A 14,086-nucleotide genomic window follows, 5' to 3' on the forward strand; every position below is an offset into this window, starting at 1 on the left:
CTACAGCCAAGAATTGGAATATAGCCATATGTCTTGCATATTGTCTCTATGGTGATAATCCCCCTGAAGAAGACAGTTTTTCTTTTAACCCATTGAGATGGAGATTTTGAATCAGAGTAGATGCACTGGTTTTCTTCTTTCCTGTTACCTGAATATATTCAACAAGTATTGGTTGAACAATTATCATGATGAATTTCTGCTTAGAGTTCATGCTGGCAGCCTAAATAGTCAAAGAACCTCAAAGCAGACATCCATTTTGTACCACAGTGATGATGAAACAATGTATGATGTATTGTCACAACACAAGCCCTGCCCTGGACTGCCCTTTTATACTTGTATCACAACATCTTATGCAAGTTCATAATGGGTGAAATTTATGTCATGATATCAGGGTGCACGTTTTGTCAGTTTTGATATTTCTGTTTTATCCTGCCATTTCTTCTGGTCCTATTCATATATCACTTGGTGTCTGTATCCATGTGTTATTTTATACCACTCTCATGTAATATGAAAATTGTTTATTTTTTAAAAAAACAATTTTCATTTTTCTGTATGAAGAAGTAAATAGAAATATGATTTCAAAGTGAAAATGAACAGAAGAAAAAAATGACTGGGAAATCACTAAGTTAACATTTTCTTGAATCACTATTTCCATTTTTAATAAGCTATAGCATCAGTTTTGTCTTCTGTTTTAACCCTGCTTTTTCTGGCTATTTCAAGGGATACATTGCATAGTTAAGAAATAGCAATCGTATCATAGTATCTGTTGAAGGATGGTATATATCTTATTAAATGATGAAACAAACTTTGATTTACAGATGTGTGCCAGAAAATCACAGATCGTTTGCTCTGGGTGTTCATATGCTCTTTCTACGACTTATAGGTATGTTTAAAGCTTGATGAAAGAAATTTCATGGTAGGAATAATATTGTCAGTCTAAAGACTATAGATTTATGGGGCAGACCAAATCTGACCAGGAATTTGGGAGTTCTTCCAAAGGCTGTTGGCCATCATTTTTTTCTTCAAAGCTCTACATGAGTAATAGTTCATGGCAGTATTGCCATTGTTTTGAACTACTGGGTACTATGAGGAGCATAGTGTAGAGAGGCCTATTCCAGTTTTGCACTCTGCCATTGAAATTATTACTGGAGATTCATCCCTTCCTGGTTGCTTCGGCCATCATAAATTTGACTGAAAATCCTTCTTTGAGAACTTCCAGCCCAAGTTTCCATTGTATCTACAGAAAATATTTTCCATTTTTCCTATGTATTGCTTTCTTTGCTTTCAATTGCCCTCTCCTCAGATAACTGAGACAAGTTGCAGCAGACTCTGTGGGTCTTACTTCTGAGCTGACATGTCTAGGATTGCAGTGTAAGATCTTTTACAATGAACAAAATATATACATACAAAACAAACACTTTTGCAGTTGTTAGTTTCTATATTTGGGCAGTATGATCGAGAAGCATATATGCCCAGATAATTTTTGCTTTTGTTTAGGAAAAAATGTTATTTGGAGCTGCTAAAAACAGGAAGACTGTTCCCCAAAATATGTTCTGCTTCTCCTTTTGCTCCTTTATAGCAAAATGTCAAACAATACAATTGTACTGTAATATGTTATAGTTCTATAGCATGAATTCATTATTTCCAAAAGACCTGTTTGTAAAGTAGTCTTATTCACTCCCTCTTCTTCTCCAAAGCAAGCAGCAAAAGCCTATACAGCTTTCTCTAACATCCCAAGAGCCATGTTGATATGTTAGCTTCTTTCTTAGCCAGGAAACTGGGCTAAGTGAAACCATGCACAGAGGGTGCAAGGGGCTGTTGGCATCATTTCTGCCACATTTTCTGGAACAAGAAGGGAAAGTTAAACAGTAAAACAGATTCCAAGTCTTGACCTAACAGAAAAAGATAGTATTTTCTAAAAGGAAAGTGACCTATTTTCTGAATGGGGTGAAAAGGTCAAGTAAGCAATCTCTGGTAGTTACATAGCTTTTATGAAACAAACTGCAGCCAAGAAAACAGGTATTTCACAATTCAGGAAGACCTACTTCCTATAAAAAGAGGCTGGGAGTCAGAAAAATTATTTTGGTAGTCCTGAGGAACAAGATCAGAGGTTAAGGAGGCATCAAGGGTTCATTCACCCCTAAATAATGCCTGGACTCCACCTGCCAATAATGAGATTTAAAATTTTAAATTAAAGAGATGACCAAGGACCTGTAAAATCACCACCTCACCTGCAATGTTGACATTTTTATGTGAGACCACATGAAATGTTAGTGTTCATTGATGAGAACTTGTGAAACCTAGGAATGAGATTGCCAATGTCTTAGAAATTTTAGCCATTTTGAAGAGCTCTTATGAAATCCTGTGATGGTGCTGGGGCAGTGGGGAGGTGGCGAGGAGAACTAAAAAATGACCAACCTTAAGGGACAAGGATTTATGCAAAAATATACTAAATTATTTGTCTAAGGTTTTAGCAAGAGCCTTCTGGTTGGGATCATTTGTACATTTACATTAGTAAATGTTTCTAGATCCTTACTTTCTGTTTTATACTTTCAGTCATCTATGTTTGGTATTTTCAAATAATTTTGTATCACTCCATCCTTTACAGGCACTATTCCTGGTCCGATCCTTTTTGGTGTTTCAATAGACCATTCTTGCACTCTCTGGTCTAGAGATAAATGTGGACGTAGAGGAGCATGTTGGACCTATAACAACAGCAAAATGGCATATTTGCTATTTGGTATAAGTAAGTGTCTTTATTTTGCTGAAAAATGATGAAAATATGGTGAAGGGAATTGCTTACATTTTTATAGTTTACTTCTTTCATTTGTTTGGTATGGTATGTGAACAAAATATGGTATAAGTTAAAAGAGTCAGTGTTTTCTGATCCTGATTGTTAGAAAGGAGATCTCAGTATGACCAATTGGTAGCTGGAACATATTCTGTTCAGAGAAAAAATGATAAATGAATATAAACATAGGGTGTTTCATCCAAAAAAGTAAATCAACTGGCAGCAGATTCATCAGAGTCAGATACAGGGGATAATCTGTGTGCCAACCTTCATTCAATCCCACACATGTTAATTCAAAAGTGACTCATGCACTCTGACTTTTTACTGCAGCCATGGTTGAAGTTGGGGGAGGCTGTGAAGGCTGTGAAGACCCTGGCTCTTCTCCTAGGCACTTTGGTTGGGATGTTAGTATGGGGACTTTATTATGGATATATGCAATTAGTGGTTTAATTGAGCTTTGGTGTAGTTTTATATGGTTTCTTTAGTTTGTTTAATGGAATTCCTTGTTTTTATTTTGTTCACTGCACAGAGTTTTTGGATAGACAGGCTGCCATATAAATTGGATGGATGGATGGATGGATGGGGAGAGAGAGCAAGCTTGCCTCCCCATGTTCTTTAGACTGTGTCAACTGGCCTCCATTTTCCCTAAATACTGGCAGAGCCCCACCAGCAGAACTGTATGCTGATAAGGATAACTGATGGCTTACTGGGTATTATATGCAGGCTGGAGATGCAACTCTGTAGCCAACATTTGCAAAGCACCCTAAGCTTTTTTCTCCTTTATTAAGCAAGAAAGCAAGCCCAAAAATGTAATAAGAGAACCAGTTTGGTCCAGTGGTTAAGGCAACGGGCTAGAAACCAGGAGACTGAGAGTTCTAGTCCTGCCTTAGGCATGAAAGCTGGCTGGGTGACCTTGGGCCAGTCACTCTCTCAGCCCAACTCACCTCACAGGGTGGTTGTTGTGGGGAAAATAAGAGGAGGAAGGAATATTAGGTATGTTCCCCACCTTGAGTTATTTACAAAAATAATAAAGGTGGGATAAAAAATATGATAACAATATTGTGATGATGATAACAAATTAATAATAGAAAGAAAAAGATATGAGTATTGAATTTTATACTTTACAAATATTAACAAATAATTCAATCTGAATTAAAAATTAACAACATAAACATGGCATACAATATTAAATTTAAAAAGGAAAAAGAAAATTAAGACTTAATATATATATTTTTAATCACAGATCAAGGTCTAGGAAATTTAATTCACTTACTTAGAAAGGTTTCTTCCATTCCTTTCTATCAAAAAGCAGTAAGGTTGACATATCAGCAATCCATAAGTCAGGTGTTTATCTTTCCCATGTTATATCAATTTCTTTTGGCTATCTTCTTCCCATGCATGAAGTGCCTATAACTCTTGGTGCATTAATAAGTAATATTGGGAATATTAAACAAGGAAAACATGCATATTTCTGAGAAGCAGAAACACCTGCAACTCATGTTGACAGTCCTTTGAATTTCCAGCCAAATTAGTGGGATGAGCCCAAGCCGTATAATTTCTGTTCTAATTCTTAAATTCCAGCAGGAAACTGATGGTAGTAGTGATTGCCTCACAAATTGCCTAGCTGAACCATCTAAAGCTCATAACCATAATTATTCGAAACTTACACTAAACTGATTTAATATTAATTAATTACAGCTGACTGGATCAAAGACCAGTTGGGCAGTTTTAATCAATGAAAGTTTTAACTGGCAGAGATAAGAGGCTGGATGCTCCTGTGTAATTTGCAAGTCTTCTTTCTTCAGACTTTCAAGCAGTGCTTCATATAAGACATACGGGTTCAAGCTTTTGCCATGTTATAATGATACATTGTAAAATGTATCATTTTAATGACTGTTGAAATGACTGTTTTTTTTTCCCTTTTAAAGCAAGAGGATAAATAAACAGCAATGTTTAATTTATGTTTTGCAGGTGCATGTTCCAAAGCAGTTTCTCTACTTTTTACTATTATAGCATGTATGTTATATAAGCCTCCACCAGATATTATTGAAGCTTCGAAGAAGAATGATAAAACAAGCATTTCAATACATCTTTAAATGAGGAACAACTAATCTTTCTGGAGAAAGTCAAAGAAAAATCTCAGGTATATCCAATGGCAGCTGTGACTTCTGAGTAAGGATGATACCAGCCCTGGAGGACTCTGAGCAACTCATTTACATTTTTAAAAAACTAAATACAGTTTTACTTTAAATCCATTTTACTTCAAGTGTACATCAGTCACATGAAACTTCTCTCTCTCAAGAGAATAGTGTGATTGTTGTAGTATGGAATGTTTAAATACTTTAACCAACAAATCAACATTAGGAACTCATTTAATTTTAGTTACCTGATTGAGTAACTGAGCAAATGGTTGTAGGAAGATGGAGATGTTCCATGGGACGTGGAAGTACCTTGATATGAAACAGCATCTTCAATGTTGGCCTGTAACAGGCAAGCACATGCTTTCAGGCTGAGGGCGACAGATGGTATTTTAGAGTGCACCAAGAACTCTAAAGAAGATTATGGGCCAGGACAAAAGTGAAATGAAATGAAATGAAATATGTTAACATGATTACTAACCATATGTTTAATAATTTTTCATGTTAATACATTTTAAAATTACATTTTTGTATGTATTTTATTTAACTCCCCTTATTTCTACTTTGGCAAGTACTCAAAGGCAGCTAACAAAATAAAATCAACACCCCCCCTCAAAATACCAGATTACCCAAAGTTAAAAACATTTACTAAAATTAACCCTAATATATGCACTAAAATAATCAAACAAAACCTGACACAATCAGCTTTCTAAATACTGAAAGAGTGGAAACCAAATATAATTCCAAAAGAAGTACATTGTATAATGTGGGAACAACACAGAAATGAGGTCCTCTTCCATATGTCACAAAAATTGGCTTTTGTAAGGTCATCTTCAGAAGGGCAGTCCTTCAGATAGTCAAGCTCTAAACTGTTTAGGATTTGGGGGATCAGTGCCAACACCTTAAATTGTGCCCAATAGCAACTGGCCCTGTGCATGTATTTTGGTATACCTGGACCTTGTAGCAGAACAGCTTAGTTGTCAGATTTTGTTCCAATGGGAACTATTGGATATTTTTCAGAGGTAGGCCCATATTAAGTATATGGGAATCGTCAAGATGGGATATAATTAAGGCATGGATAATCATCATCAAATTTGACTGGTTCAGAACAACTTGCAGCTGATGTACTAGGTATAATTATTCAGAGGTGCTGTTCACCTCAGCTACCATGAATGAATCCAATGATAGCTGAGGATCAAGGATCATTCTCAGATTGGAAATCTACTTTTTCTATGGGAAGTGAACTCCATCTGAAACAGGCCGAATCTCAACTCCCACATAAACTGTCCTATTTACCAACAATATCTCCATCTCACCTGAATTTAATTTCAGCTTATTCTTCCTCATCCAGCCGTCTTGCATCCTTGGAGTTGGCTGAGAAGAATGAGGATGGTTTAAGATTGTTGGCTTGACACCCTCCTTGAAAATTTCAGATGACTTCCTCCAAGATGAAACTGTGAGATCCACCACAGATTGTCAGCCCTATTGCTGAACAGTAGTCCCCTAACACCATATTCTGGACATGGCCTGTCAGGCAGAACTAGAGCCATTATAATGGTCCAATCCATTATATATGGATAATAATCATGGCCCAATCCTGCCAGGCAGCCTAGATGGATATCATGAGATTCAGGAAGTCCAGCAGAGTTTATACTACTCTCTTTCGGTTTCTGACATAACTCATCCACCAAGGAAATCAGTGCAGTTTCCTTACCATGGTCAAACTGAAAGCCTAATTGATATAGATCCAGAAAATTAGTATCATTCACATCTGCCTGAAGTTGCAAGGCTACTACCTTTTTGATCACCTTTCCCAAAAATAGAATATTGGAGAATGGCCTATAATTGTACAGATCTTTCATGTCAAGGAAACTTTTCTTCAGTAAAAGTGTCATTACTCCCTCTTGCAAGGAGGCACTGATCACTTTCTTTAAACATCAGCCAATTTAACAGCCAAAGAGGAATCCAGGATTATCATGGCCAATTGAATCATTTGGGGGGACAAATAACAGATTAAGCTATTGCTAGGTTACAGCCCTAAGATCTGCCCTAAAGCTGGTATTAAAACTGAGACAGATCTAATCAACTTGGTTCACAAAGAAAGATGCAAATAGCCCACAGTGAGCCAGTAACTGTTTCACCATCCTCAACAATCAAAACTGCAGTTTAGCAGCACTGTTTGAAATGGGTCTTGGGCCACTTCCAAGGACTTGAGGGGCTATGTCTAAGATTTTTAGCACTGGTGTATTAATTTCAACAAAACTTTTCAAGTATTTCCTGGATACGTAAATGCTAAGTGACATTTTGGCCTATATTTATAAGAAATCTCTGGCGGCAGGTTATATGAGACACCATTGTTATTTGCATTTATGAAGCATGGAGAACCACTCTGCTAGAGTGCTCATCTACTTGTTCTGTTTCATAAAGTTATCTGACAATTGTTTGGATTGTCAGCAGCTAATGGGCACTGTAAATAAGGCTGTTGAATGGGAGTTCTAATTACAACTTGTAAGCAAAGTACCAGATCAGGGAAAGCAGCTATAACTTAAAATAATCAACCATCATATGTATTTTGTGTGTGTGTGTGTATCTGTCTGTCTATCTTTGTGTGCGTGGTTTCACAAATTCATTCATTTCTACAATTTGCAATGGCAAAATGTTTTTATTACTTTAAAAGAAAATTTATGAGATGAGAAAATCATCTCATATTGTAAGATGAGATTTTCTCATAAAAGATGAGAAAATCTCATCTTACAATACTCAGTGCATACTAGTCAGTGTGGTGATATGTGTCTTTATAATGGAAAGAAATCCATACGGTTAAATACGTTCTCAACTGTTTTTCTGAGAATGTGGGTTTATTACATTAACAGTTTAATCTGTGGATAGTTTAGTGACAGCATTGAAAAATGAAGAGAAAAGATAGGGAAAGAAAACCATCTAACCTCATTTTAAGCAAGTCATGAAATGTGGAAGTGCCTTCAATATTTGAGCCTCAGGGTATATAGTTGGTGGGTGCCCACACCAGCACTCTTAACACTTCAGAGATTTGCATTTGACTTCTGCATAGAAGTGTGATACTGTACTTTTCAAATTGCTTTGGAGCTCCCCCTTATGTTTAGAAAAGGTACTTTATTTAGTTCCAAAATATATTTTTTAATTGTTTACTTGGAAGTGGCAGAAAGTTCATTATAAACCTTGTAATGCATATTTTTCTATAGAGACCATTCTTGATGTATGTGTCTATGTGTTTTAAATACCTTTATTTCAGGGTATTTAAATTTAGTGAGTGTTTGGGAGCATGATTATAATTGAATAATTTATTAAACTTGTATGCTTCCAAACTCTCAACTACTCTGAATATTGACTAGAAGGAATATTGTAGCACCTTTTGGCCTGTTTTACCCCAATTTAAACCATACATCAATTTAGCCACTCTGTGCATCTGATGAAGTGAGCTTCATCCCCAGAAAGCTTCTGCCTTTTAATAAAATGTTTTAGTCAGAAAAGGTGCTACTAAATTCCTTCTGATTTTTGTCACCACAGACTAACACAGGTCTCCTCTACAAGGTAATCAGACTGTATCTCCAGAAAATCCTGTGTGAATATGAAGGCATTCTGTCTTCCCATGGGAACCTGTCTGTTCTAGCTGTAGTAAATAAGCTGTTGTTCATTGAAAGTTCAGGTTGCTGTTCCAAAGTTGCTGTTGAGTGCTGGAGTTTAGCATCGTTAATTATATCAGGAATATATTTTCTGAAACAAAGAAATGAAAGGCAACATTCTATGCAAATTACCTGAATGGAGAGCATTCAGTTGTGTCTAAATATCTTTGCACAATATTTTAAAGGAAAGAAGCATTTATTTTAGATAATCATACAATGTAAATGACTTTGAAATTTTACTTTGTTCAATGAGAACCTATGTAATTTATTTGCATTGATTAAAGCACTTTTCAGAGTTGGAATTAATGTAGTGTATTTGTATTGTGGACTCTGTTACCCTTGTAAATGACTAACAATGGAGGCACTGGAGCATGTGTGGATGCCAGTGTGTCTGCAGATCCTCTCTTGGCACCTACAGGCTCTCTACCCCATGACTTTTAAAAATAGATGTATTTCTAATTCTGAAGAATGAGAAGCTACATGCAGCAAAGAACCATCTTTACCTATATACTGTGCATTTGACTCTTAAATATGCCCCATATAATAAAAATAGGGGGTAAATACAGCCTAGTGATCCTGTTGAAAATGTGTTTACTTACCCAGAAAGACTGACAGCATTCTGGGGGCTAAAATGGATGGTGGTTGATTTAATGCTTTTGGATTCATTTTCTGGTCTGGGAGCAGTGAATAGGGCCTACAAAAGCCCTTACCAAGTTCTTGGTTTAAGATTCCAGTGTGAATTTGTGATGCCACATATGCCAATCTGAAGACTGAAATGCAGGGAAGTTCCAAAAGGGACTTCGCAGCCCATAAGACTAGACAAAGCCAAACAATTGAGGAAGCAATTGCCAGTTTTTGACAACCACTCCTGTATTTCTCTCAAGAATTTTCATGTGTGTGAGTCATCAGAAGTAAAGCCTGACTTGATGACTTCTTGTTAATGAAACAGAGAAAATATATTTTAAATTGTTTTGAAGTAAGTAGATTTAGTTTTGCACACTTGCAATTGTTTTATAGCTTTTCTCACATAGCTATGTTGATATTCTCTCTTGATGGAAGACAGACTTGATAGATATCATCTCTCCCTCTCTTCTTATAACAACAGTCTTGTGGGATTGGTTCGGCTGAGAGAGAGTGACTAGCCCAAGTCATCCAGTGAGCTTCTACAACAGTGTTGATTTGCACTTAGGTTGCCTTCAGTGGTGTCCATGAGCTGCAGTAAGGAAAGTCAAGAAGGCAACCACACAGTGTAATCAAAGCCCTCCCTGTTTTTTATGTGTATCACATCTGCAACACACACCAAACAGGTAGGGCTTCAATTGTACCATCAAGGCACCTTGACATTTTTTTTTTTTTTACCATACCTGCACACACCCCTGGTCACCTTGGTCCAAGTCCAACGCCTCAACCATTACACCACCTTGACTCTGAAAAGTCCAGTTTTTGTGCTTGGTAAGTTAATATTTATTTGCTATAAATTGATAGTAGTTGATTCAAATGAAGTAGAATTAGACTTGCAATTATAATATTGATACATTGTCCACTTACCTTTCATTTTATTTTATGTTTTTATTCTTAAATCTAAAGGAGACCCAAGCTCCAATAAAGAGTTAAAGGTCAGACTTACAGATACCGGTTAGGTACTTTTCAAAGATGAAATAAAAAAATGTGGCCAAATGTGTTATTCTTGGCAAGTGATTAGAAAGTTTAGGTAGGAAAGCCCTGTGTGTGTGTGTGGGGGGGGGGGGAAGCAAAGAAATTGTTTCATCCATCAATCAATACACTTTCAATTTTACTTGGGACATTTTTTTTATCTAACAAGAAACAAGCAATTGGATCACAGCACTTTGGAGCATCACCAGAAGTAAATATGCCTTTACATGTGCTTGTTTTAGACAAAAGAAGGGCACTTCCATGAGGCCCTATTCCATTATCCAATCGCTCCTCGGTGGCAACTGGAAAACTGCCAGTACTCAAGGCCCGTGAGATCCACTGTTAAAAATCACAAAGCAAAAGCTTTCCAGTTTGACGTGTGCTGCACTTTTTAGAAATGGATCTTCCATCTTACTTTGCAAAGTAGATTTGAAGGGCTGCTTTACTTGAACATCTTTGGACTCTGCCCAGCTCAAACAACTGCCGGTAACATAAAGCCAGCACTTCCCTAACTTTTTCCTTCATTACCCAAAACTGCTTATATGAAAGTCCTTTTTACCCAATGGAGGTAAAACACTTTAACTCAACTTAAATGTCCCTGGAATGATTGGGTAATGGGTTCGTGTGTCGTTACCCAAAGAAAAACCACTTACCCAATTTTGGGTCATTTACCAAGGTTTGGGAAGCGCTGCGCTAAGCAAATAGCCAGTGTGCTATTTTCCATTATTGGCCAACAGGTGGTACTATTGTCTCTTGTAATACTTGGTAACTAAATATTTAGGGTTTGTTTCATTTGCAAAAGATCTCAGAAAATATTACTTTTTCATGAGACATCTTACCACTGTTTTTTTTTACAGACTGTAGACTTTTCTCTTAAAAAGGAAATCTCAGATCACTTTTAGTAAAGCTGAGAAACAGGTTATTTGCTCAGCTTCAGCTCTACACGCAAGAGATGCCAAGGAAAGGGCTAAGCTCAGCATATATGAACAATAGTTGGTTGCTGCTGTTGCAGTTACTATTGTTAATATCTCTTGGGATCTCTGCATGCAGTAGCAGAAGTAACTGTTGACTCATTAGTTGAAAGCAAACAAATCATAGAAATAAACAAAACCACTTATGAAGTTTCGCCTTAGGAGGGACAGCATCAACACTGAAAATGAACAACAATGAATGCTGCTATATGTTGTCAATCCTTGCTATTCTGTACAACCCAACACAATATTTGGAAATTAATTACCCAGACAGGTTTGGGACTCTGTTTGTCCATCACCATGATACTGAAACAGAACAGAACTGGACCAGATTGGATGTCACGTGACTCAGGACGGATCTGCTGTTAACTGATTGGAAGAATTCCAGAAGTGATAGTCTGCGTACTCTCCTTAACTTTTCATTCTTTGCAGTCTAATGAATGGAATTAAATAAAATGGGGCTCAACACTCTGCCCATCAACTTCATAATGCTCTAAAAACTGAACAGAATGGGACCAAATTTGCTGGTGGAGGGGAGTCGCTTGGAAAAGAAAGTTGTTCAAAAATGACCTAGGTCAGCTCAGGGTCTGTGAAGGAAAACATCAGAAATATTCTCTCACTTATACTTAATAATGTTATAACATCAATTTCCCTCTGGGCCCTACAGCACAGCCTGTATCTCATTCCCTAAAATAGCCTAAAGTTGTTACTAGCTGTGCTGATATAAAAGTAATCTCCCCCTCCGCCTCCCACTCCTCCACCTTAGACTGGCACTGTCACACTTTGACTTCAACCTGTGTTAAAACTGTAACACTTTGTATGACCAGAGATGAGTGTTGGGAGCGATCTTCCCCTATCCTCTGCTCACTAGCCACCCCCTGGCACAGCCATTTGTCTCCATGTATTTGCCCTATCCATTAGAAATTTGTTTCCTCCTATTTCTCTTCACCCTTCCTCCTTATAGCTAACTTTTTTCCAGGCTTCCAACAAGGGAGAAGATAGAAGAGCAGAATCCCACTGTTTTATATGGAGAAGAAATAGAATTCTTCCAGCACTATTGCATTTGAACAATATTCTGAACTGTATCTTTTGATGCAACAACCCTGTTTTTTCTCATTACAATGTCCAGAGGGGGGACATCCACAGCGGTGGTCAAGAGCATCAAAATGGCAGATGCGATCAGGAGATCAAAGCACTGTCCCTTTTTAACTTATGTTGCAGGCATCACATGCACAAAATGGAGGTGGGGCTTTGATCATCCAGTTGTGCCTGCTACTTTGACATCATGAACTGCTCTTTCAGACTTTCTTGGTCCAGAAAATAATGAAGGATATGTTGAATGGCTTTTATTGTTTATTTGCCACTTTCCTCATATTGGTTAGTTTCAATTACCCCCTCTGCACTCCCACCGCCTTTCCCTTTGAAGGAGGAGTGTTATGGAGATTGCTGGTGAAGAAGAGGTGGGCCCTCTCTTCACCAGCAACCTGCAAAACAAGGAGACCTGGTTGCTTACTAGCTAGTCAGTTTCATTGTCAGCCGAAGAGGACAAAACCAGTACATTTTTATCTATCTATCTATCTATCTATCTATCTATCTATCTATCTATCTATCTATCTATCTATCTATCTACCTACCTACCTACCTACCTACCTACCTACCTACCTACCTATCAAATTTATATGGCAGCCTATCTCACCGAAGGTCAAATTTATATGGCCATGCCAGTGCCTGCCTCTGTCCTCTCTGAGGCTATTTCTCCCCTGGTGTGTGCCATATGTTTCTTTACTTCACATGGCTTTAACTTGGAAGTGTCAAAGGGAGGTGTGAGAGGAGAGGCAGACAAACCAACGTAGAAGAGCCCAGGCAGACTCCTGAAGTCAAACCCCAGCTCTTTATTTATTTATTATTAATTTTAAAAGATATAATTAAGACATATAATGCAGACCAATAGAATACACGTCTAAAAGAGAAATAGGAAAGGCTAAAACGGTGCAGGAATAAACAAAAAAGCATATCAGACCAGTGGCTTCTGACCTTTTCCAGCACAGGTATAAAAGCACATAAAAGTTAATCTCTTACTATTAATTAAACATTTAGTAACATTGTATCTCTAAAATCAAACCATTCATCAAAACCTAAAATCAAGACTTCATTCTTTTGCCATGCTGCAAAGCACTGATCGTTGCATGTTTCGCCTCGCTAGCTGGTGAAATACTGAAGTGGGAAAGCACTAAATCTGGAGGAGAAACCCAGTTACACGCCTGTAACAAATGGCACAGTCAATCAGCATAACCCCATTCAGCAGTGACTCAGAACAGCTGCACTATAGGCAAGATCAGGATGGGCAATTGTGACAGCAAATATTGTATGTTGAACACAGCAGTGGAGGGAAAGCCCAGAAAGGGACAAAGAGACAGATTTCCTAATCAGCTGTGGCAACAATTAGCAGTGATGTCTCTGCTCTACTGACTGCTTCTGAAGTTAGATTTGCCTTCACGGTTGCAATGGGCTTTGCAGAGTGTTCCTAATTTAGGCAGGAATCTGTAAGATGGCTGGTCTGAACACATTGGAGTAAGGCAAGAATTGGATACGTTCTTAACTCCTAACTTCCTCCTTTAATTGCTATAGCAATATATGTAGAGGGATGGCATATCTGCTGTTCTTTAGGAGGTTGGCTTTCTTGCCTCTGCCCTTTTAACTCTGCTACTTCTGAAAATGTCAACTTCTCTGTATTTGCTTCTGTGAGCTGTAACCATTTGAATGAGAAAGTGTGTGGGGGCATTTGTGGAAAATAGCACTTCATGTTAGACATTATTGACTGCTTCTGCTTTTGTTCCAAACCTGCTTGTCTTTTCTTAATGCTCCCCATTT

At 37.6% G+C, this 14,086-nt stretch overlaps 1 protein-coding gene across 1 annotated transcript in view; it reads left to right on the forward strand.

Moving 5' to 3' along the window:
* The window catches only part of SLCO4C1 (solute carrier organic anion transporter family member 4C1), a 39,632-nt gene extending 34,575 nt beyond the window's left edge, over positions 1 to 5,057 (forward strand). The window contains exons 12-14 of the mRNA XM_063295390.1: positions 819 to 883; positions 2,609 to 2,746; positions 4,763 to 5,057. Coding sequence (XP_063151460.1) covers positions 819 to 883; positions 2,609 to 2,746; positions 4,763 to 4,887 — 328 coding nt within the window. The 3' untranslated portion in view covers positions 4,888 to 5,057. The remainder of the gene's footprint in view (positions 1 to 818; positions 884 to 2,608; positions 2,747 to 4,762) is intronic.
* Positions 5,058 to 14,086: the final 9,029 nt, after the last annotated feature.

The sequence above is a fragment of the Candoia aspera genome, chromosome 2 (genome assembly GCF_035149785.1).
Source record: "Candoia aspera isolate rCanAsp1 chromosome 2, rCanAsp1.hap2, whole genome shotgun sequence".
Classification (NCBI taxonomy): domain Eukaryota; kingdom Metazoa; phylum Chordata; class Lepidosauria; order Squamata; family Boidae; genus Candoia; species Candoia aspera.